At 43.6% G+C, this 25731-nt stretch overlaps 1 protein-coding gene across 4 annotated transcripts in view; it reads left to right on the top strand.

The window, feature by feature from the left end:
• Positions 1 to 24067, top strand: part of LOC139538049 (calcium/calmodulin-dependent protein kinase type II subunit alpha) — a 77552-nt gene extending 53485 nt beyond the window's left edge. Inside the window, exons 9-19 of one of the 4 annotated variants that reach the window (XM_071339968.1) lie at positions 1596 to 1690; positions 2455 to 2577; positions 2699 to 2782; positions 3445 to 3487; positions 6069 to 6106; positions 7479 to 7511; positions 8020 to 8068; positions 13184 to 13259; positions 14715 to 14809; positions 21517 to 21758; positions 21992 to 24067. In XM_071339968.1, coding sequence (XP_071196069.1) covers positions 1596 to 1690; positions 2455 to 2577; positions 2699 to 2782; positions 3445 to 3487; positions 6069 to 6106; positions 7479 to 7511; positions 8020 to 8068; positions 13184 to 13259; positions 14715 to 14809; positions 21517 to 21749 — 869 coding nt within the window. In that variant the 3' untranslated portion in view covers positions 21750 to 21758; positions 21992 to 24067. The remainder of the gene's footprint in view (positions 1 to 1595; positions 1691 to 2454; positions 2578 to 2698; positions 2783 to 3444; positions 3488 to 6068; positions 6107 to 7478; positions 7512 to 8019; positions 8069 to 13183; positions 13260 to 14714; positions 14810 to 21516; positions 21759 to 21991) is intronic. The other 3 variants (XM_071339966.1, XM_071339970.1, XM_071339969.1) reach the window with 3 other exon arrangements.
• The last annotated feature ends 1664 nt before the right edge of the window (positions 24068 to 25731 follow it).

Here is a 25731-nt window from a genome sequence, read left to right as displayed (position 1 = left end):
AGGAGGTTGGTGGCACCGTAATTGGGGAGGACGGGCTTGTGGTAATGATTGGAGCGGAATCAATGGAATGTATGAAATACATCAGAACATACTATTTCCAGGTGTTTGATGCCATTCCATTTGCACCGTTCCGGACATTATTATGAGCAGTCCTCCTTGCGGGTAGAAGCTGTTCAGGGTCCTGTTGTTTCCAGACTTGGTGCACTGGTACCGCTTGCCATGCGGTAGCAGAGAGAACAGTTTGTGACTTGGGTGGCTGGAGTCTTTGACACTTTGTAAGGGCTTCCTTTGACACCGCCAGATATAGAGGTCCTGGATGGCAGGGAGCTCGGCCTCAGTGATGTGCTGGGCCGAAAGAACTACCCTTTTTAGCGCCAAGGAGTTGCCATACCAAGCAGTGATGCAGCCAGTCAAGATGCTCTCAATAGTGCAGCTGTAGACCTTTTTGAGGATCTTTTCATGCCAAATTTTTCCAGCTTCCTGAGGGGGAAAAGGCATTGTCATGCATGTTAATTAATGGACCATGTTAATTCCTTAGTGATGTGGACACCGAGGAACGTGAAGCTCTTGACCCGCTCCACCACAGCCCTGTAGATGTGGATTGGAGCGTGCTTGGCCCTCCGTTTCCTGTAGTCCACGATCAGATCCTTTGTCTTGCTGACGTTGAGGGAAAGGTTGTTGTCCGGCGTAATCTAGAACGAGCAGTTTAACCTTGTAGTTTGATTTTTTTTTAAAGGAGAAGGCCCATCGCTATGCAAAGCTGTATTTCTCTGCCTTTTGATATTGACCTTGAGATGCATGTGGGCTTCATGGCCAATGGGTTCATGGCCAGGCTTCGGGGGAGTGAGAGGAAGTCACAGGATACATAAGGTTGATGGCAGTGTGGGAATGAAGGAGTAGAAATGGATAGGGGTTCATTCTCGTTCTCCTTACATGGTACTGGATCCACATGTGCACCCCATTTTGTGTTTGGTTAACCCATCTGAGAGACAGAGGAGGGGTGTATGGAAGACATACAGTCAAGTCCAAAATTATTGGCACCCTTGATAAAGAGGAGAAAAACAAACAATAATACAACTAACTATTTTGTGTGCAAAACTATGTTATTTTATACTAATACAATTTCTCAGATATTTTTTTTTTTAACCAAATCTAAAAGATAGTGGTCAAAAATGATTGGCACCCTTGTATTCAGTACCGTTCAATACCTCACCTTGCAAGGCTAACACACTGAGCCTTTTTCTAAATTGTCATGAGATTGGAGAATAGATTGGGAGAGATCTTAGACCCTTCTTTGCTCATCTTTATCAAGGGTGCCAATAATTATGGACCACACTGTACATACATATAGTATACACTACTTCTGCAGCACCTTTTCTTTTCAACAAACATAGAGATATTAATGTAACCACACACACACACACACACACTGTACATACATATATACATATGTGAGTGATCAAGATTCAGATGTATTGATTTTCTTTTCACCAAAGGTAGTTACTAGATGTATGTGCTATATGCTAGTTCGTTCTAGAGTAACTGGAGTGACGGACAGTCTCCTATTGTATAGTGATGTATATTATCTGTGCCAGGTGTGATCCTGTACATCTTGCTGGTGGGCTACCCTCCGTTCTGGGATGAGGACCAGCACAGACTGTACCAGCAGATCAAGGCTGGGGCCTACGATGTGAGTCACATCCCTCCTAGCTCCTGTTCTTAACAATACGATACCCCTCCATTACTTTACTGCTCACGGCTGCTGGGGAACAGTTGAAATGCAGTGTCTCTTCGGGATTGTGTAACGCACCAGTTTCCAAGTAGATGAATCATCTTAAATTCAGTGCCTGATATAATTGTGGCGTTCTGCTGGGAGGAAAAAAAAGATCTGTATGTTTTCTCTTCTTCAATTACAGTCATAGTATCCCACGGCACACTCTACCCTTTCTTGTTCAGCTACTCTGCCTACAGACTTCGGAGAAATCGTTTTGTATTGTATACCAGTACACACCAACACATTCACTGTCCCATTCATTGGAACGACATCTGTGATTTCTGTCCAAAACGGACACATTTGCAGGACATATTATTTTCTCCAGAGGCTAAAAGCTTCCAAGGACATTTTGTGTTTAATCCGTCAAGCAATAGCTTAATGATAGCAGGGAGGCTGAAAGAGGCTGGCCATCTGTTTGCTAAAAGGCTAGTTGTTATCACAATGTAGATTGTCGATTGACAAAGGTGCATGTGTTGTTTTGTAGTCGCAGCCCGTTTACTGTGGCTTACACAGCACATTCTACCTTCTTATTCCTCGACTCGGACGACAGACGTTGGAAAATCGTTTTGAGAAAGGGATTTTCGCTCATTCGAATATCATCGCCAGCTTTAATTCCCATGATTTATTTCTATGCAAAGGCCATCAGCTCTGTGCTATGTCTCCTCTTATATGTACTCTAGTTCCCCTCGCCTGAGTGGGACACTGTTACTCCAGAGGCGAAGGATCTCATTAACAAGATGCTGACGATCAACCCTGCCAAGCGCATCACAGCCTCTGAGGTCCTCAAGCACCCGTGGATCTCAGTGAGTGCAGAGCGAGCACGTCCGCACATTCTCACGACGACCACCATGTGCGGTAAGATTCGGCCCCGTATCTAACCGGGCAGGACTTTTGTTTTCTCCTTTTCTCTCTCTCTCTCTACAGCACCGCTCCACTGTGGCCTCCTGCATGCACAGACAGGAGACGGTGGAATGCCTGAAAAAGTTCAACGCCAGAAGAAAGCTGAAGGTATTGCAGAGCTCCCGGGTGCAAAATGAAGTGTCGATTATGATACTGGAACATAACATGGTCCTCTCTGTATTGCCCAGAAATATCAGTGAGGGAGTTTGAGTCCAATAGGACGGTTTGAATGAGGATGGAAATATGATCAAGGCAAAATGTCTTTCATTAGACGAGTCCATGCACGGTTCAAGATGAGAGGACGTCTCTTTGTTTGATTTGTTTCACGTGGAAGCTATCTAATGCATTTGGTTTTGTACATACGGCTTTTGTGTTTGACCTTTTACACAACCCCTTTCAGGCAGATCCATTTAATTGTAATGCATTCAGCTTCCACTTAAAAAATCTGAACGACCTACACCTTAAAACTAATGAATTGTGATATTCATGCAGTAACACCAACTGCTTTTTGAATAGAGATTGCCAATGCACATTTCATTTGGTGCTGTTAAGACACAGAAACTGTTGAAGTACTCTAGGTCATTACATTGACAGTAAGCAGCAATCCAAGCTGTTGATATTACATGTAAGCAACCTACTCAAGCTGTTAATACTATATTCTAGCCAAGCTTGGTTGCCAACAAGAACACAGTGGCATTATAAACTCACATTTTTGATGAATCCCTTTGTTCTTTCATCTTATGTAACGATCCATCTCTCTTTGTTCAAAGGGTGCCATTCTCACCACCATGTTGGCGACCCGGAACTTCTCCGGTAAGTCATGTAGAGGTGCCCTGTCGGAACGGTCCTCCTCTCCATTCATGAGTGGGCTTAATAATCGGCCATTAAGCGGATGCTTTTATCCAAAGCGACATACAGTCATGCATGCTTCCTTTTTATTTTTTTATTTTTTTATTTTTTATTTTTACATACGGGTGCCCCGGGAATCAAACCCACTACCCTGGCATTGCAAGCGCCATGCTCTACCAACGGAGCTACAGACTAGAGGATAGCTTAACGGTGTCCCTAGGGAGGTCACTATCCTAGAGGAGTGACATGGTCTCAGATGGCTGCTCCTAGACTGGGGGGCTACAAGCCCATGGAACAGGGAGGAGATGATGACAGCTTGTGGAACTCACTGGTCATGCATCAGGACACTTCCCTATTCCAGTTGACACTCCCCCGTCGGACACTTTGCTACGGATATACCAACACATTCACTGTCCCATTCATTGGAATGACGTCTGTGATTTCTGTTCAAAACGGACACATTGTAGGACATATTATTTTCTCCAGAGACTAAAATCTTTCGAGGACATTTTGTGTTTTAATCTGTCAAGCAATAGCTTAATGATAGCAGGGAGGCTGAAAGAGGCTGGCCATCTGTTAGCTAAAAGGCTAGTCGTTATCACAATGTAGATTGTTGATTGACAAAGGTGCATGTGTTGTTGTCATCCCAGCCCACTTACTGTGGCTGAGCCATCTGCTATTGGATCCTCAGTCCCTCCATGACTTCACTCGGATGGTTCTGTGCCATAGAATCCACCACTGAACTAGTGGAACATAATGTGACTATTTACCGTCCCTATGTTGCTTTAATCTGCAACGTTTTGTCAAAATCCTCTCATTTATTATACTCCTCTTGGTTACAAGGAAGGGACGGCTTGATGAAGGAGTCACAGTTGAACATTGTTTTGGGACAAAATGAAAGCAGAGATGGAGGGATCCCCTTCCAATCTCACAGTTTACACATCTCTACCAATCTCCATCCAGCAGAGTGTATCTCCCATCATAGCTCCACATAACCATTCTTATATTAAAGAAGTGAACCTGAAGGGGACAGCAGGGGAAATTAATAGCAGTGAGGGGCCATCTTTAAATGGGTACGCATTCTCATACCAGCCAGGAATAGACCCCCACCCTATATCTCCCACCTGCCAGGGAATTCTGTCCGAAAGCCAAGCCCCCACAGCATTGACCCTAGAGGCCTTGTGGACTTAAAACCATCTCAGCACCTCTAACCACTACCATTCATCTTTCCTTTTTTCCCCGGTCTATCTTTACCCTCCAGATAGCCGCTGAGAACTATAGCCCGCAGATACTGCATACGGCAAGATTTCCTTTTTCCCCGGTCTATCTTTACCCTCCAGATAGCTGTTGAGAACTATAGCCCGCAGATACTGTATAAGGCAAGATTACCACTTCATGCCTATTTACAATAAGGATAAAGTCGCTGTAGCCAAATCTCCCCGTAAAGCTTTTAATAGCCTTTTTTTCTACCCCATTAACTTTTCCCATTATGCTTGGGGTGGGTCGGAAGTGCTGTGTAAACGCTGGTCCAGGGCCAGATTTGCTTCTAAGATGGTAAATAGTGCGATTTGGATTAGGGTAGAGAAAGCGGACCTCAGGCCAGTGCTTGGGGTTACCAGAGCCATTCCGCTGCAGACGGGGAGCAGACCAGGGGGAAATCCCATCGGCGTACAGCCACAACCCCTCACAGCCCCCAGCAGCAGGAGAGATTGGGGTCACAGTGCCAGGGAGCTAGGGGGCTGCGAGGCGGGGATCAGGCTACGCCCCAGCTGACGAGAGGCCAGACGAGAGGCCATGCTCCACACAGCCCCGGCCCACTCCAGGGCTAAAATTAGTAGCCATGTTGATGAAAATAAAGTGGGGGAAACGCCCTGGCTCAGCTCTCATAGAGAGGACGTAAATGATTCCAGCTCAGAGACGAGGAGGAGGAGAGGAAGGGAAGAGGATAGGTAGAGGGAGCGGGCAACAAACTGGACCAGAGCACTAGGAATAACAGGACGTGATGTACTGTATGGATCATAGCCAAACTCTAGAGAGTGAGGGAGTGGGTCTGGAATGTGCCCATGGTATCTCCCTATCTCAAGTGCTCCTATATCACGGATCCCTCTCACCCACCCAGCCAGCCTCTGTAGCAGAGCCCAGTCTGGTTCCCCAGAACCTCTGGTGTTACGCTATAGAGTAAACCATTTGAAATTTGTGTTTTTCTTATTTTTTTTGCTGTGCTTTATTTCCCTAAAACCTCTTATTTGACCAGTTGAATGACCTGAGAGAATCTTCAACAACCCGTGGGGTTTGGATGCTACTAGTGACTCTTCGGCAATATCACTGTCTCGTCGAGTTTATGATCAGTGGAGAGCAGGAAGAGGGCTGGATTTGAAGAAAATATCACATTTTATTTCCCAGAGACATATGGATCTGATTTACTCCATTTTCTTCTAACTCTTTGCATTCGACTGAGTGTTGGCCATGCCCTTCGCCCTCCTCTTCTGGGCTTTCGTGCCCTTTTTGATCGCCCTGTCCCTGTTTCTCTTTGTGTCCCGCGCAGGAGGTAACAAGGCCAACAAGAAGACGGATGGTGTGAAGGTAGGGCTCCAGCTCCACAGGGTTCTCTTCTCACAGTAGAATAAACCTGACCTGGAGGAGGACTTTTGGAGGCTAGCCGTTTAGTGTGTACAACATGCGCTGTCGATAGACCGTTATCATTCCAAAATCTGGCCGTTATTCAACATTTTGTGAAAGGTGAAAGGTGCTTTCACGTCAAAAGCTTCACTGGCGAAATGGAATAATCAAACATGCTCTTTGAACACGTCTGAATACAGATCTAAGTACATTATGGGAGTTTGACTGTTTGCTCCATTCTCTGAACATGCTGGCCCCACCCAAAGCCCTGATCTCCTCCAGTGTACAGAACTGGAGCTGCTAATAGCCCCCGCTTCCCTGTTTGTTTGCCCCCGTACACAGTCTATTGTCTCGGCCCCATGCCTTGGTGTGAGACTGGGCGGTGGAGTGGAGAGGTGTTATGTTCAGTTTTGCCCTCATGTCACGCTGTTCAGATGCACAGAGACAGCTGGCTGAGAAGCAGTCCAAGTTTAGTCATCTTCCTTGACATAAGTCCAAAGTTGTAAACACACACATTTCCTGGTTTGTCCTAACGGCTGGACCGAATTCCCCTACTAACATATGCAGTAGCACACAGGAGAACAGAAGATTCATAGCAACTCTGTTCGACAACATGCTTGGCTACAACATCGTCCAATGTTCAGCATATTGTCAGTTAGATAGGTAGCTCACGAGATCAGTGCTTGGACATCTTATCTGTCTGCGATCCAAAAGGAGAGTTTGTCTGTGTATTGATGTCGTTCGTCTGTTCCAGTATTATGAGTCTGTTTTGTGAGTTAGTGTGTGTGAGTTACTATTTACATGTATCATGGGATATGCTCCACTGGTGGTACTCCTCCAGTTCCCCCGGGGGCCAGTCCAGGGTGTCTGATACTGGGATAAGTGAGGCATGCTGCTGGCCACTCAGCCCTGCCACCTCTGCCTTATCAAAGGCATTCCTCCCTGACCACAGCCCTGCCTGGCCCGGAGGTATCCTACATGACACACCGCCACACGGCCTGCCAACCACACGGCTCAGAGAGGTGTCCGGGGGAGACGACAAGGGCACCGTGGCAATACGAACCCCAAACACACACAAACACCTTCAGCCTCAAACCCACACACACACACACACACACACACACACACACACACACACACACACACACACACACACACACACACACACACACACACACACACACACACACACACACACACACACACACACACACACACACACACGTCCTCCCTCTGCAGCATGGAGGTCTCCCTCTCCTCCCTCTGTTGCTCCCTGGCTTCCGTCTCCATCTCATTCTGCGTGTTACTGTCTAACCTCTTCTCATTTCTCTTCCAGAAAAGGAAGTCCAGTTTCAGCGTCCAGCTGATGGTGAGTGTGATTTCCCCCCGTCCTCTTGACAGCGCGTCTCAGCCGCGCTCGGCTTTCCGCCTAACAGGGAAAGTGATAATAGCTTTTTAAAAATCCAAACGAACCAAAGAACAAGCGAATAAAAGCTGTCATTCAAAATGGAGCTGGACTTTCTTTTTGTTTTTGTGTGTGAACATCCCATAACGTTGCCTAATCCCGCTGCTTTTTTATATGCTCTTGTGGGGGGGGGTAACCCATCTCTCCTTTTCCAGGTTCTTCCCTCTCTCCTGTTCCTCCCTCCCATATCCCACCCTACTCCTCATACCACCCAGACCTCTGATTAACCAAATAGCCTGTTCTCTCTCTCTGAAAGGTGCAGACAGGGAGGAGGCTGGCTGTCTGTCCGAGGTGTGTGTATGTGTGTGTGTGTGTGTCTTGACTCGGATCTTCCACTCACCCTCGTGTGGAGAGAATAACACCTGCTGTAATTGAGTGTGAATCTCTGAACCTGTCTGTGTGTTGTTTCTAGGAATCCTCTGAAAGCACCAACACCACTATTGAGGATGAAGACACCAGAGGTAAGGCTATCCCTTTCCTCTCACCTCTCACAGCCTCACCACCTGCAGTCTATACGTGTTAATAGGACAGGGTGACAGCTTTCAGGAGGAATATACAGTATCTCTGCTAAACCTAACAGATACCCTATGAGCATCATGTACTGCATGTTACGCATACGCACTCACACACACACACAGCTGTTGAGATATGGCTTTCTCTGGCTCAGAAAGTGACATTCAATAATGCTATAAATAACACTAACACCAGCACAACACGGCTATGAATAGGTTCACTCTTACTTCAGTTGCAGTCCACTTACAGTGCATTCGGAAAGAATTCAGACCCCTTGACTTTTGCCACATTTTGTTACAATACAGCCTTTATTCCAGAATTGATTAAATCGTTTTTTCCCCTTATCAATCAACACACAATACACCATAATGTTTTTAGATTTTCATATTTATATAAGTATTCAGACCCTTTGCTCAGTCCTTTGTTGAAGCACGTTTAGCAGCGATTACAGCCTTGAGTCTTCTTGGGTATGACGCTACAAGCTTGGCACACCTGTATTTGGGGAGTTTCCCCCATTCTTCTCTGCATATCCTCTCAAGCTCTGTCAGATTGGTTGCTGCACAGCTATTTTCAGGTCTCAAGTGATGTTCGATTGGGTTCAAGTCCGGGCTCTGGCTCGGCTACTCAAAGACATTCAGAGACTTGTCTCAAAGCCACTCCTCCGTTGTCTTGGCTGTGTACTTAGGGTCGTTGTTCTGTTGGAAGGTGAACATTCACCCCAGTCTAAGCGCTCTGGAGCAGGTTTTCATCAAGGATCTCTCTGTACTTCGCTCCGTTCATCTTTCCCTCGATACTAACTAGTGTCCCAGTTCCTGCTACTGAAAAACATCCCCACAGCATGATGCTGCCACCACAATGCTTCACCGTGGGGATGGTGCCAGGTTTCCTCCAGGCGTGACGCTTGGCATTCAGTCCAAAGAGGTTCAATCTTTGTTTCATCAGACCAGAGAATCTTGTTTCTCATGGTCTGAGAGTTCTTTAGGTGCCTTTTGGCAAACTCCAAGCAAGCTGTCATGTGCCTTTTACTGAGGAGTGGCTTCCATCTGGCCACTCTACCATAAAGGCCTAATTGGTGGAGTGCTGTAGAGATGGTTGTCCTTCTGGAATGGAATGGAATGTTCTCCCATCTCCACAGAGGAATTCTGTCGGAGTGACCATCGGGTTCTTGGTCACATCTCTGACCAAGGCCCTTCTCCCCCGATTGCTCAGTTTGGCTGGGCGGACAGCTTCAGGAAGAGTCTTGGTGGTTCCAAACTTCTTCCATTTAAGAATTATGGAGGCCACTGTGTTCTTGGCGAACTTCAACGGGCAGACATTTTTTGATACACTTCCCCAGATCTGTGTCTCAACGCAATCATGTCTCGGAGCTCTACGGACAATTCCTTCGACCTCATGGCTTGGTTTTTGCTCTGACATGCACTGTCAAATGTGGGACCTTATATAGACAGGTGTGTGTCTTTCCGAATCATGTCTATTCAATTGAATTGACCACATGTGGACTCCAATCAAGTTGTAGAAGCTCAGGGATGATCATGGGAACAGGATGCACCTGAGCTCAATTTCGAGTCTCATAGCAAAGGATCTGAATACTTATGTAAATAAGGTATTTCTGTTTTTGCTTTTTAATACATTTGCGAAGATTTCTAAACCTGTTTTCGCTTTGTATCACGTTTCAGGTATGACTCAGATGCAGACAGTGTCGAAGAAACAAACGTTTATTTCTAAACACAGGGCAGGCAAATGACAGGTCAAAGGCAGGCAGGGGTCAGAAATCCAGAGAAGGTGCAAAGGGTCCAGAACGGCAGGCGGTCTCAGGGTCAGGGCAGGCAGAAGGGTCAAAACCGTGAAGGACTAGGAAACAGGAGCAAGAAACAGACAAGACCAGGGGAACAAACGATGGCAGGTTTCACGAACAAAACGAACTGGCAACCGACAAACAGAGAACACGGGTATAAATACACAGGGGAAGATGGGCGACACCTGGAGGGGGGTGGAGACAAGCACAAAGACAGGTGAAACAGATCAGGGTGTGACACTTTGTCATTATGGGGTATTGTGTGTAGATTGAGGCATTTTTAAAATCCATTTTAGAATAAGGCTCTAACGTAACAAAATGTGGAAAAAGGGAAGGGGTCTGAATTCTTCCGGAAAGCACTGTACATGGCTACTAACTGACAACTCAACAGAGGGGGAGAGCAGATTCTAAAATCTCTGCTGTATGTTTTTTGAGATAGGTCTACTATGACAATTGACTACTGTGAAAACATTTCAGTTCATAAAGCAATGCAAATAGCTACTGTATTGACTCCCCTTTGATACATTGACAGCGGCAGTACCCTTATGAATGAATATGAGTAAGCCAGTTAGATAACGGTTGGTGGGGGAGTTGCATTGCTATTGCTTATGTCATTAAGGGCTCCTTCAGTTTGAGCCTCCATGTTCTAGGGAATGGGAATAAATAGATAAAAAGACTGATACAAAGATAAAAAGACCTCCATCTCTTACCAACTACACTGAACAATGAATACAAGTTATTCAGTGGTACTTTCTCAGCTCTTAAGGTTCCCTGGAGAACTCTTGCCTGATAAAGAACCTTTGAGTTAATTGTGGGGTTCCTGACATGGCATCTTCGGTTCTTCAGATTTCTAAAAATAAATTACTATTTCAAATATATGTTGATTCAGAGGTGTAAAATAACCACAGTGTTGGTGTTTTAATAGAGCTTGCCAGTTTGTAGTCCTTAAAACAGGAAATGAGTTACCTCTGGTTTGTTCAGCCATTCCTATGTGGAAAATAAATGGCGAAAGAAAAAGGTTTTTGGGGTAAACGGCAAAAATAAGGTCTGAGGTTAACACAGGTTTAGGATCTCTTATACGTTTTGTTCTATGAGATAATATCAGTCAGTTAACAAGACCTTTATGAATTGTGAAGCATTTGTGTGCTTTTTATTGCATAAATGCTTCAAAATGTATAAAAAGTGACCTTAGCAGATTACGATTATTTCATAGAACAGAACATTTAAACTCTCCTAAGCCTGTGTTTACCACAGATCTTATTTTCGACATTTATCCAAAACCCTTAAACTCCATTAACTTTACCATAGGCTTTGGCCAACAAGCCATGACAGAGTTAATGCCATTACTATTGCTCTCTATGACCAGAGTTTAACCAAAACCTTGCACCTCATTATCATATTTCCCAGCATGCTCTATTGCTGGTAGATTTGTTTGTAATTGTTTGTTGTTTTTGTTTTTTTGCATGTACATTGATTGATTCATTCATCTTAGGCTACTCAAACATAAATAACATACATATTTCAAAAATATTCCAACCTGTTACTTGGATTTATCGCACCCGTTACTGATATGATTGTTCCAGTTTATATGTTTAAGGTTGTCTCATACGTTAGTCTTCCAAACCCTGGCAGTCATTCTGAATTCAGGTTGCGGTGTAATAAAACATTTAAATGTTGGATATCCCCACTCTGGCTTGATTCCAATAAGAATTACACATCACTTTGCAGGCCAGCATAATGTGACTTGCAGGCCTGATGTGGCTTGTAAACTATGAGTTTCAGGCCACTGTATTAGGGTATAACTAGGCCCTCAAAAGAAGACCTTATGAAATATGTAGTGTCTTGAATAATACAATTTTAATGACAACATGTTCACTTAGCATCTCACTTGGTGAGGGCCACAGGACTGAAAATGAAGGAATGCAACAGCCATGTCTCTGTCACTAGCAAAAATAGATGTATGGTACTGGTTACTCTAAAATTCACTCTAAAGGCACCCTGGGAAATATGCAAATAAGGGGTTAAGCCTTACAGCAGGGCTTTTCAATTCCAGTCCTGGAGGGCTGAAACATTTCTGGTTTTGGATTTCTGAACGGTTCTTCAAAGAACCATCCCATTCATGATTCTTCAGAGACCCTAAAATGGTTCCCTTCTAGCCTCGCTCTCAATAACCTTATTTGGTTCCAACTTGCACCTGTATATTTAAGAGTGTAGAAGAGAAGGGCCTGTGAGTTAAGGCTCCTCTTTGACTAGAGAGGCTCGTTGATTTTTTTTTGGGGGGGGGGGGAACAAATGTGTACATTTCAACACCTTATCTCCTTCCACAAGAGTAGTTCCAGAAAATTGCATTGTGATTTCTCCAGGGAGGAGTGAGATACATATGGCAAAACTGCAATTCGGGTGATGTAGAGAAACTGTGTGGGTGGAGTGGGTGAGACGAGAGATAGAACTGTGTTCTCTGCAGTGGTTGGAGGAGGTGCTAGGGGGCTGAAGGAAGGACAGAGAGAAAATTATAATTCTATCAGTTCTGTATTTACAGAAGAGGAAAAGTGAGTTAGGAGGACAAACTGTGAGGAGGTAACCCCTGTGAGCGACCCCTCTTTACCATATGCAAGGCGCGACCTTGCTTTCCCAACTCTGAGCTGCGACCCAGAGCTGGTGGGAGAAAAGCTCTCTCGGCACAAGCAGCTCTCCGTGTGGGCAGAGAACAGCCCCTTCACACTCAGTAAAGCACTGGGAGGCAGTAGGCAGCACACACGGACACACACATGGACACAAGGCCACACACATGCATGTACAAAGCACGCACACACACACTGACACACGTGGACACACACATGGACACACACACGGACACAGACACAAGGTCACACACATGCATGTACACACGCACGTACACATGCACGCACGCACAAACGCACGCACGCACGCACACACATACACACACACACATTACTCCTACTATATACTGTATCTTTGAAATGTTATCTCACAGTCTCATGCTACAGGAAAACTGTGTTGAATTTTAGAGGATATATAATCAAATCCCAGGGCTTTACGAAGGAGGGATCTAATTTATTTCCTCCACTGCCAGGCATATTGGAAAATAATGAATTTTACTGCAGTCCCATTCATCATGGTGGTTGTTGTCAGTAGTTTCCGTGCATAGCTGTACGTTTGTGCTGTGTGTTTGAGCTGTGTGTTTGTGCTGTGTGTCTGAGCTGTGTGTCTGAGCTGTGTGTCTGAGCTGTGTGTCTGTGTTTCACAGTGAGGAAACAGGAGATCATCAAGGTGACAGAGCAGCTTATAGAAGCCATCAGCAATGGAGACTTCGAGAGCTACACGTAAGTGAACAAATCATATACTGTACCTTCCCATTGCTGTTCACTCACTGTACTGCTGTACACTCAGAAAAAAAGGGTTCCAAAAGGGTTCTTCGGGCAATTCCCACAGAATAACCCTTTTTGGTTCCAGATAGAACCCTTTTTGGTTCCCAATAGAACCCTTTTGGGTTCCATGTATCCATTCCATCCATCTTCTGTGGAAAGAGTTCTACCTGGAGCCCAAAAAGGTTCTACCTGGATCCAAAAAAGGTTCTTCAAAGGGTTCTCCTATGGGGACAGTCGAATAAACTCTTTAGGTTATAGATAACCCCTTTTTTCCCTAAGAGTGCATATAAGTAACATAGATGGAATAGAAAGAAATGTTAGTGGCGTCTGTTTCAATGCAATTCCACTGATAGAGTCTGATGAGCTTCATTGTGACAGTGTAATTGATAACTCCGGGATTGGCTTTAGACGCTAATCTAAGATGGCATTAAGGTGGTTGTGAGGGGAGAACTCCTTAGGTCTATGTCCTTACTGATTTAGAGAGAACATCAGTCCCAGTGCATGTGTCTGGAACTAAATTCCTCTAATAAAGGAGGGGAGAAAACTGTCCGCATGACCAATCGAGGCCATTTGGAGGCTTAACAAGCTGATCCCTTGGTCATGAATAGCTTGTGCATGTCAATAATTTGCTTCCAAAATGTTGCACATATGCTGCATGGTAATATATTCCATGCAAACCATATGAATAACGTTTTATTTCATTATATGCAGCTCTTGAAATGTGTAAATGGTCAAAGTGATCAATTCAATATCCCATCTTGAAGTGCTTGAGTAGTGTGACTCTCCCCCAGCCCACTGCACAGTGCCAGATATAGATTTCTTCAGCAGCAAGTTTTTCTCCAAACTTGGCATTCTGAGGGGAGTAGCAACCCCCCAGTCTGTTCCTCGCATGTCTGTCACAACTTGCAGCCAGGGGGTCATCGGAGCACCTGTTCAAAACCAAGGGTATAAAATTCCCATCCAGGTCAGGAGGGGAATTTTTTTTCTGTGGTTGTTAGAGGTTCACAGTCATGGTAGCGATGTCTGCCAATTACCAAGGCCTGGAAAGAATCTTCTCCCTGCATGCTCAACTCTTTTACAACCATGCAGCGATCTGCCATGGACACGGAAAACACTGTGTCGAGTGAGTCACATGCCCCAAATACTGCATGAGCAGCTCTGACTGGAGGGTCAGTCTCATCGCTTCATTGAAGCACTTCAAAGAGCAGAACAGAAGATAACCTTGGCTCTATTTCTCTCCGGTTGTCTTACTGTCTCTATCCCTGACTCTGTCTGCTTCTGTCTCTCTTTATTTCTCTGTCTCACTTTTTCCCTCCCTCCCTCCCTCCCTCCCTCCCTCCCTCCCTCCCTCTCTCTCTCTCTCTCTCGTCTTTCTCCCGTCTCTCTCTCTCTCATCTCTTCCACCTGTAGGAAGATGTGTGACCCCAGTGTGACAGCGTTTGAGCCAGAGGCTCTGGGTAACCTGGTGGAGGGCCTGGACTTCCACCGCTTTTACTTTGAAAACTGTAAGCTGCTTCCTTCACTCCTACTAAATGTCTTTTGAAATTATAAATATACATTTTACATCACACACAGACAGTTTCACGCTATAGGAAAACTGTGTTGAATTTCAGAGGATATGTAATCAAATCCCAGGGCTGTACACAGGATGACTATAAACCTCTTGCTATACAGCAGTAACAATCCATTTATTGTCCCAGTGAGGGAGAGAGTGACACTATAGTATAATATATCTTTGGAATGTGCTTGAATTGCCCCTTTGTGCCAATAAATTCTAGCTAACAGTATCCATAATAAGTGACACAATGTCATTTATATTTCATTAGATGTGGTTAAGATGTTTTATTTTTTATTATAAACACAATAGAACCACAAAATGCTTCATGAAAATACATGAAAAAAAAATATGCTCAAGATAACATGAAAACAAAGCACATCTCAAATACATAAGGAGGAAACCTTGAAAATAAAATAAAATTGATTACTAGGTGACATTCATTAAAACAAGTATACTTTCTCTAAGACTGTGCAGTTGTAAAGCATTTTGCCCATAAACCATTTCTTTAGGTTTATTTTAAAATTCCCTAGTGTAGGGATGTATTTTATATGGTTTGGTACACCATTCCATTCCTCTGCACCAGTGTAATGGAAATAGCTTTTTCCAGCCATGCTTCTATTGCGCAGCGGTCTGATATTGCCAACTGGCTCTGGTGTGATGGCTATGAGAGTCTCTAATGAAATGAATATAACCAGACAGGTAACTGGGGGCAAGATCATTTATAACTTAAAAAAAAAACGTCAACAGTTTGATCTGCACCACCAAATCAACAGTTCAGTCCCCTGAAATGTGCGTCCTATGGCTGAGCATTGAGTGTAACTTTCCTTTGTTTGTTTTTGGACGTTTTAAGTTTCTTTCAGATGTTTTGTTATGCCACTGAATCATGAGATACAAGCATCGTCGTAGTGGCAATGTATTAGAGATGTTGCCAGGGTCCTCATAGAATCTGTATCCAGGAACTTGGCTACCCTTGCCAGGAACGTTGTCATGGAGTGAACCTTCCCAATGACCTTCCGAGCCATAAGTTCACCTGTCATGTGTTGGTCCAGTTCACATACCAAGTATGTGACAGAGCATTTTTCCTTCACCGCTACACCATTACACTTGACAGAGAAGTTGGAGGAGTTTCTCACGTTGTGTTTGGAACCAAACAGGATACATTCTGTCTTGCCTAAATGCAGAGGATAACCACTTTCTGACTTTAGTCAGTTCGCTGCTTAGAGTCTTTTCAACGGTCTCCTTATTCTTATGTGAAGCCAAGAGGGCAGAATATCCACATACAGGAACAGAGGGCACGAACAGGCGGAGTCTATGTCATTTAGGTAGAGCAAAAAAAGCAATGGCCCCAAAATGGTCCACTAGGAGGACACCACAGTTTATCTCCTTAGCATCAGACAATGTCCTGCCCACATCCACACTTTGGACCCTATCAGTTAAGTGTGGCTTCACCCATAATAAAGAGTTGGTGCCTAAACCAATTGCTTTCAGTTTGTACAACAAAATAGCATGGTTCAGAGCATTAAATGCTTTTTGTCCATACCACAGGCATGTCCATACCACAGAAGTTGCCCTTGTCAATTTATTGCTTGATAAAATCTGTCAAGTATAGTAAACAAGTGCCGGAAGAATATATAACTGGACTGAAAGTCCTATAAAATGTACTTTAGGATCTATTCATGGAGTGATCTTTAAAAAACCCTTTGAACAACAGACTCAAGATTGACACTGGTCTGTAGTACCCTTGCTCAACTTTGCTTCCTTTCTGGTTAAAAGGAACAACTCTTGCATGTTTCACCTCTTGATTCTGAGGGTTACATAAGGTCCAATATGATCAGCAGCATCACTCAAGAATCCAGCTGGGATGTTATCCAGTCCAGAATCTCGTGTATTTTTGGCAGTAGACTACGTACATTAAGATGTAAACAATGCCTCTGGAGGCGAGGGGCTTGAATGAGTCCACCTCAGGAAGATCCGTTTGGGGCACTTGGTTGAGTTCTCAATTGATTGGTCCTTTGTCCACTCTCTCACAACGGGTTCAACACTGTCCATCTTCACCCAGCGTTGGGCCTCCGCCTCGGATGGTGGAGCGACCACCACCTCCGCCTGGCACCTTCCGGCATTAGTCGCCGCCAGTCTCTGTAGCGTCTGCCTCACTCCTCCTCTTCTCTCTCACTTCCTGGGCTTTCCTATCCAAACATGGGCTTGCAGGTGTGGCTTGACTATATCCATCATCCCATCCATATAAGGGCACACGGCAAGACCCAGATGCAGACACAGGAGGCAGATGGTTAGAGTCATTGTAGTTTATTTATAATCCAAAAGGAGTAGGCAAGAGAATGGTCGTGGACAGGCAAAAGGTCAAAACCAGATTCTGAGTCCAAGAGGTAAAGAGTGGCAGACAGGCTCAATGTCAGGGCAGGCAGAAGTGTCTGGCAGGCGGGTACGGAATCCAGAAAAAACAGGCAAGGGTCAAAACCCGGGAAGACTAGAAAAAGAGAATAGAAAACAGGAGCACGGGAAAAACACGCTGGTTGACTTGAAAACATACAAGACGAACTGGCACAGAGAGACAGGAAACACAGGGATAAATACACTGGGGAAAATAAGCGACACCAGGAAGAGGTGGAGACAATCACAAAAACAGGTGAGACAGATCAGGGCGTGACAATCCAGCCCTGGTGGAGACTAGAATTGATGTCTTAGAAGAAGCAGGCTCTCCTGTGTGTACCGGTGTCTAGTTGCATCTTTAGTTTCCATGGTTACCACAGGTGAGAAGGACATCAAAAGCAGCAAAAAAAGCAGCTAGAAGTCCTCTGTTTGAAAGAAAAAACTCCATGCAGCAGTTGAAGCAACCATTCCGAAGCAATGTACAGAAAACTGCACGCATGAAAAACACAACGGTCTTTGGCTACGGGCAATGAGATGATTATAGGAAGATCTAGGCTGGTATTTCAAATCAAAACAGCTAGCTAGTTGATTGGAGAAGTAGTCAAATATCCAAACCAACTCAAAATGGTTGATACATTTATTTTTAAAAAAATTAAAAAAATCTGTATTCCACTTGTAACAAGGACACAGGGAGTCAGGAAGCAGGTGCAGCTGGTGAGTTTAATAAGAACGAACAGAGTGGATACACGAACAAGAGTGGCATATGAACACAGAAACAATACTGCCTGATGGGTGATAAGAATGGAGGGCTAGATAAAGGGTGAGTAATCGGGGAAGTGATGAAGTCCAGGTGTGCCTAACGATGAGGCACAGGTGTGCGTCATGAAGGTTGCCAGGTGTGTGTAATAATGGGTTGCCAGGATCGGTGGTTAGTAGACCGGAAACGTCGAGCGGCTGAGAGGGGGAGCGGGAGTAGACGTGACGATACTTGAATAGCTATCAACCAACTAGGTCCTGCTTTCAATTACGTTGAGCTAATAAAGGCTGACGTTCGTGATAGTTAAAATCTGTTAAATTTGTGAACGTCTAAATCAACATTAAACAGACAAGGGGAGAAGGACTATGTAAAGGGCTCGATTTTTGTCATTGTGAGCATATGCAACGTGTCTGTCTCCGACATAAAAAACAAATGTTTGACTTCCCCACAAAATTACTTATTTTAGGTTTAAGGAAGGGTGTAGGTCGCATTCTTTATCATAGAGCTATGAAAGTTTTGTGTTTAGATCCGCCTGCTTGAGACAAATTCAGCTATTGCTTTGCCATGTCTGTGCCCTGATGCAGACGAGCTGGATTCATGTTTTTCTAAGGACCGCTCCTTTGACATAACGTTGCAGGGAAGTTATATAAATGGATGTAATGATGCAGCTGACCACCAGATAGAGGCAAATACACGTTTATTCGACTGGGGATGTTGACATCGTCCTAGGAATGTCTGGATGGCTGTCTTCTGACTTCTGAAACGGTGGGAAACCAATAAAATAAGTAATGTAAACATATAGAGTATTTGAATATAAACATATTCGGAAAGTATTCAGACCCCTTGACTTTTTATTCTAAAATGTATTAAAATATATATATTTTTTATCAATCTGCACACAACACCCTTATCAGGTTGTATCAGGTCTGTCAGGTTGGATGGGGACCGTCACTGCACAGCTATTTTCAGGTCTCTCCAGATATGTTAAATCGGGTTCAAGTCCGGGCTCTGGCTGGACCACTCAAGATCATTCAGAGACTTGTCTTAAAGTCAATACTGCGTTGTCTTGGCTGTGTGCTTAGGGTCGTTGTCCTGTTGGAAGGTGAACCTTCTCCCCAGTCTGAGGTCTTGAGCAGGTTTTCATCAAGGATCTCTCTGTACTTTGCGCCATTCATCTCTCCCTCAATCCTGACTAGTCTCCCATCCCCTGCCGCTGAAAAACATCCCCACAGCATGATGTTGCCACCATCATGCTTCACCGTAGGGATGGTGCCAGGTTTCCTTCAGAAGTGACGCTTGGCATTCAGGCAAAATAGTTCAATCCTGGTCTCATCAGACCAGAGCAACTTGTTTCTCATGGTCTGAGAGTCTTTAGGTGCCTCTCGGCAAACTCCAAGCGGGCTGCCATGTGCCTTTTACTGAAGAGTGGCTTCCGTCTGGCCACTCTATCATAAAGGCCTGATTGGCGTAGTGCTGCAGAGATGGTTGTCCTTCTGGAAGGTTCTCCCATCTCCACAGAGGAACTCTGGAGCTCTGTCAGAGTGACCTTCGGGTTCTTGGTCACCTTCCTGACCAAGGCCCTTCTCCCCCAATTGCTCAGTTTGGCTGGGCGGCCAGCTCTGGGAAGCGTGTTGGTGGTTCCAAACGTCTTCCATGATGGAGGATACTGTGTTCTTATGGACATTCAAAGCTGCAGACATTTTTTGGTACCCTTCCCCAGATCTATGCCTCGACACAATCCTGTCTCGGACAATTACTTCGACCTCATGGCTTGGTTTTTGCTCTGACATGCATTGTCAACTGTGTGACCTTTATATAGACAGGTGTGTGCCTTTCCAAATCATGTCCAATCAATTGAATTTACCCCAGGTGGACTCCAGTCAAGTTGTAGAAACATCTCAAGGATGATCAATGGAAACAGGATGCACCTGAGCTCCATTTAGAGTCTCATAGGAAAGGGTCTTAATAACTATGTAAATGTGATATTTCAGTTTTTTATTTTTAATACATTTGCAAAGATTTCTAAAAACTGTTTTGCTTCGTCATTATGGGATATTGTGTGTAGATTGATGAGGAAAAACATTTATTTAATCCATTTTAGAATAAGGCTGTAACGTAACAAAATGTGGAAAAAGTCAAGGGGTCTGAATACTTTTCGAATGCACTGTACCTATTGTTTTGTAAATCCAGTGCGCGATTTTGGGGACTGTCAGCTTAAGATGTTTTAAGCATTGTTGTGAACACAGAAAAATCCAATTTAGTTGTTTTTCTATTGAAAAGTGTGAAAAAACTGGTGAAAACCAGAAAAAAATGGGGGAAATCCGAAACCTGTAAAAACAAAACAGAGAAAATGAAATTTGTGGAAAAAAATGGAATTCTATTTTTTTTTTTTAAATACAAATGGATTTCCTACCAATGTTTTTTGCTGTGCATGACTGCACTTTAGAGCGTATGTCATCCTGCAGCACTGCATTTTGGGGAAAGTTGAGGTCATGTCCAATACTGGCTATGCACTAAAGAGGGAAAGAGGTTGGGCCTTTCTAGAAATATTTTAGAGTAATATAAAATAATATATACAATTTACCAGATGCTTTTATCCAAAGCGACTTACAGTCGTGCATACATTTTTACGTATGGACGGTCCTAGTAATAGAACCCACTATCCTGGCATTTCAATGCTCTACCTAATGCATGAAACTTTGAAGCCTATTTAATTTATAAAGCCTTTATTAAGCGGTGCTTATGCCCCCCCCCCCCCCCCCCCCCCCTTTAAAACACAGGTTTATGTCACATTTGACATTGGTGGTTATGTCACACAGTTATGCCACATTTATAAATCCTTTATAGAGCATGACATAAATGTGTGATTTCTGACACATTGATGTAGTGTTTATGAAGACTATATAAGCTGCACGTAACTTAAAGCAGGACCAACATTTTTTTTTATAAAAACAATGCAGGAGTAAACTACCAAGGCGACAATTACAGGATTACAGGAAGTTGTAGAGAACAGAACCTTGGGGACAGTTTCTGTAAGTGAATATAGTGCTCATTAGCTGATGCAGTGGCTGTATCCAGCCGTGGCTGCAGACAGCACGCTTTTGGCTCATTTGCTCCCTGATTTCTCATTTGTGGTGAGTAATGGACCAACCCTGCTCTGCTCTAATCCTCTCATATCAGCCACTGTTCTCCCAGGCAGTGGAAACGGCTCTAATGGGCTTGATTGGGCTATTTGGGAAAATGACAGAGCGGGAAAGAGGAAGAGAGAAATGGAGAGAAAGGGAGAGAAACATAATGAGAGTGTGGCAGGCTGAGAGAGACATGCTGATATGATAACATGAATGAACCCACTCAAATATGAATTCCATAAAGCATTGGTAAGGGAAAAGTGGCATCATCAGTGAGAGAGAGCATGGCGTACCTAGTCATAAACCACTGTGACAATTCCTGTAGAATGACTTATTCATTGACTGACTATTGTCTTGTTTGTTTGCTACTCCTCACCCCAGTGTGGTCTAAGAACAGTAAGCCTGTCCACACCACCATCCTGAACCCCCACATCCACCTGATCGGGGAGGAAGCTGCCTGCATCGCCTACATCCGCATCACCCAGTACATCGACACCAACGGCATGCCTCGCACCGCCCAGTCTGAGGAGACACGCATCTGGCACCGCCGCGACGGCAAGTGGCAGATAGTCCACTTCCACCGCTCTGGATCACCCTCCGCCATCACCAAGTAAGTCAGTCTGGTGAGTCTCCTCACCGCTCTTCAACTGTCTATACTGGAGACATTTATCGCAGATCAGGGCCTGCCATCTGGCGGGAGATGTTGCAATTGCATGCAGGTCTATTATTACTCAATGCCAGAGATACATTAGCTGGACAGGCATAGACTACTTTTTCATCTCTTTAATTCCCTCCTATTTGTTTTTGAATGAGGTAAGTCAACCTTTCGTTTCTCTGTCTCCTCCCCTGCGCCCAGCTGAGCTCGAGAGCGGGAGGGTTTGAGTGAGACGTCTCTCTGAGTGACACCGGTGGGTGACCAGCTGGCTGCGTGGGGACACAGAGGGATGCCCACCGGCCGGCCTGAGGAAACACGAGCCCACTGCGTCTCATCTCTTTACTTGAAATCAGATTACTCCTCTCAACGCCGTCACAAGCAAATCACATAAATGTCACACCATGTCAGGCTCTCATGTATGTATATATGCTGTGCGTTTCAGGAACATCTCGGCCCTTGTCATTCTGTCTCTGCTCTGACTTTATTTTTTTCTTGTCATGTTTCATTGGCAGAGGCACAATTAGTACAAATGGATGCATGAGTGGGGTTGAATCTCTAAAGCACTTGCCGTAATCACCGCCTAGATTTTTTTTACACGTGACTTGGCCTTTTCAATGCAGTTGCACTTACACCATACCGTTACACACCGCCATGCAATCCTCTGAACCCGGACTTGAAAGCTATGATAGAAACATTAAAGATGTACCATTTATCATTGAACCAAAATATCTACTGTACATGTTTGTTTAATTTGACATGGATTGGATTATGAGAAGTGGGCAAGCATTCACGGACAGTGAAATGTTCCTTTTGATTATGAATGTCTTATGGTGTATTCCACAGTTGATAATCCACCACCACATGGTCATAGTGCCTCGAGCACATTTAGCGTAGACAACAGAGGAAACCGTACTTTCCCCTCACAGGTTTAAATGATTAAATGGTGGACCGCTGGTCTGAATAGCCACTCACCTCATGTGATTATATGACTAGGGCAACAAACTGCCATTTCTGGGCTTCAATACTATACACAAATACATCTTTACATCTACAGAAACAGCTATATTTAACATGGGTAGGGTACTGTACGTGGAAGTAATATTAAAGCACTTGTTTAGGTTCTTCCAATGAGGACTGTGGGTGTACAGATCTTCCCTACCTATTAGTGCTATCAATACAAACCCTCTTGCTTGTTAGAGCAGTTTAACTTACTTGCAACGGATAGTGTAAAGTACAGTATTCTGCCTACTACAGTCCAAAGTAAGAAGCAATTTGCAAAAGACCACTAACATTACCCCAGGATTTTCTGCAATAAGTTTTTTTAAATACTGAATAGTGTGTTCTGATAAAGATTTGGTGTGGATTTTAAAATGGCAATGATTTTAATTGACTTTTATTGATGTGTTCCATTCCTTCTGTTTCTTTCCCCTCCAGTGTTAGCATCACAGTATATTGCATGCAAGTGTAAAATGAGCATTGGTTCTCTCCGCTTGGGCTTGTAGTCCTCCAAAATGTGTTAAATGGGACATTTCAGATGTACTCTGAGATTTTACAAGTGTTTTTACTGTCAGAAGAATGTAAATACTGGACAAATTAGACAATTATATCACCTCTATAAGCTACGGTATATGTTTCCCTATGTGCTAACAATGAATTCCTCACCGAATGTTTGATTGTGCTGTGAAAATACTGCCAGAATGGGATCAAGCTTTTTTCTCTTCAAAGTTGTATACTATTGGCAGTTCACTATAGATTAATATCCCACTTTGTACTGTAAAGCAATTTGTGAACAAATCTGCTGAATATGGCAAATGTTTTCCTCAAAATATTTGATAGGGAAGGATACACCAAGAACTCCAACAGCCAAATTCTCTGTGTCTTTTTCTAGAACTGATTCTACAGAATGTATACTTGTTTTATACAGTAGTGTAGTCTTATTGTGATAATGGCCAGGCCTACTGCCACTTTAACACAGCATTAGAACTTCAATCACGCTGTTGCTCTGATGCTGCTGCTGTTCCTATCCTCGCACCGTTGACAGGAGCACATTGAGGACCTTATGGTACTGTACAAGAGCACGGCATATTAGTACGCTTTTTATTATTCTGGGTGAGTTACGCGTTCTTTCTGAGGCATGCAAGTTTGTAACGTACCGAAGTTGACGTGTGTGTGTGTTTAGAAAAATACATTTTCTAAAGGGTCAAAGTAGTAATTTGCCATCGTTATATAATATATTGTGAACGTGGGGCTGTAAATAAAATGATATTATCATGTAAAGGTATTGCACATCTTTTACAGTGTTTTAAGGGATCAGAGTTTTTTTGTAACGCGATATTTAGGCCTTCGATCGTTAGTATTATTTTAATAAGGGAATTGATTTGATTATCAAGACACATTCCTGTTGCTGTGGAATAATGTTACTTTTGTTGACCTCTCTTTGAAACTTTTACCTATTTTCTCAATGCAGGAGGCCATTTCGTTTCAAACTGCTCCACGCTTTGAGCAGGCCCAGTTTTATGAAATCACTTCTGAGAGACGGAAAATGAGACCCATCACTCCAGTTACACTTTGGCGCTCCTCCCACTCTGTTTTCATGTTTAGGCCTACAGTGTCTGGTTTCCTTCCTGTATTGAGAGTTAGATGAAAGTTCATGTTTTTTTAAATGAAGTGCCTTGAAGTAGAACATCTTGTTGTTACATGTGTATATTAGTGACTATGGAGTCCTTGTTGTGTATAGCACTGCACATCTAACACGCTACTAGTACAGATTGTGTTAACGGTATTTAATGGTGTTTTTCAACAAAGCACAATACTAATCAAAGCATGATATGCCATCTGTAATCCAAAACGTCGGTCTAATCATCTGTATGTGGTATTCCAATCTTTTTGTTGGTATGGGCTTGCATTAATGTCTTAAGGCCTAGTGGGCAGCTGAAACACTTTCTATGTATCGTTTCCACACAAAAAAAAGGGAACCTAAAAGTGAATATATACATTTAAACAGATCTTTCCATTTGTAAGGTGTCTCTTATGGAAGTTAGGCGTCATCGTGATGATTTTGTGTTAGGCAAAACACAAATGAAACAAAACTTCAATGAAACTAGTTTGATGCAAAGTAACAATACCTCTTAAGACTTACAGGTAGCAAATTTGGCCACAATCTGAGCGGATGTCAGGCGTCACACGTTGTTCACATCATTTTCACACTGTAGAAGAGAGGACTAAGATGAGATGACAGCTATTCAAAGAGCATAACAATTTTCCGAAGCACCGTACATTTTGCCCGCTTTCTCCAGGACTTTTGGGCCATTTTGACTTTGGTGAGGGATTCTGGTCAGTATACGTCTATGCATTTTCTCTATCTAATGAGTTATATGGCGAAGTTAATACTTGAGGAAAAAGACAGGTCTGTCGTAAATCTAAGATATTGTAAGATCCAGTCTACTATAAATTGCATGCAGGACTCACTAGTCCTGGACTGAAAGGTTATTTCAATAGACATTCTTTATTGATAATGCTTTGGACTAGGCTTCCTCTCTGTCCAGGAAACTGGCTCACACAGTATTATCCATGGCTATTGACACCGGTCTTTACTAAGAATAAACAGTAACAGTTATTTAATTTGGATTAAAAAACCAACCCATGCAATGATCATGTATTAAGAACCTGGTTTTGCCTATGGAAAGATTTAGCTCTGGGATGAAAGGAAATTAAAACATTTATATTAAAGTGTGGCAGCCGAAGCTGGACCATTTGCCTAGAGATGAAGTTGACCTGTTTGGGAGGGGCAGAAATGCTGTAGCTTGGCACACGAATGGGCAACCTTAACTCAGTGTAAACATGGTATGTGGATACAGTACTGAATAGCCTATAAAAAATATATAAAATGAAAAACAATACCAACATTTGGACCTATTCACAAATCACAAATCAACTTGCTA

This window comes from Salvelinus alpinus, chromosome 13 (genome assembly GCF_045679555.1).
Source record: "Salvelinus alpinus chromosome 13, SLU_Salpinus.1, whole genome shotgun sequence".
NCBI classification, from domain to species: domain Eukaryota; kingdom Metazoa; phylum Chordata; class Actinopteri; order Salmoniformes; family Salmonidae; genus Salvelinus; species Salvelinus alpinus.
The sequence above is the reverse complement of the archived record's forward strand: the minus strand, read 5'-3'. Positions and strand labels throughout refer to the sequence as shown.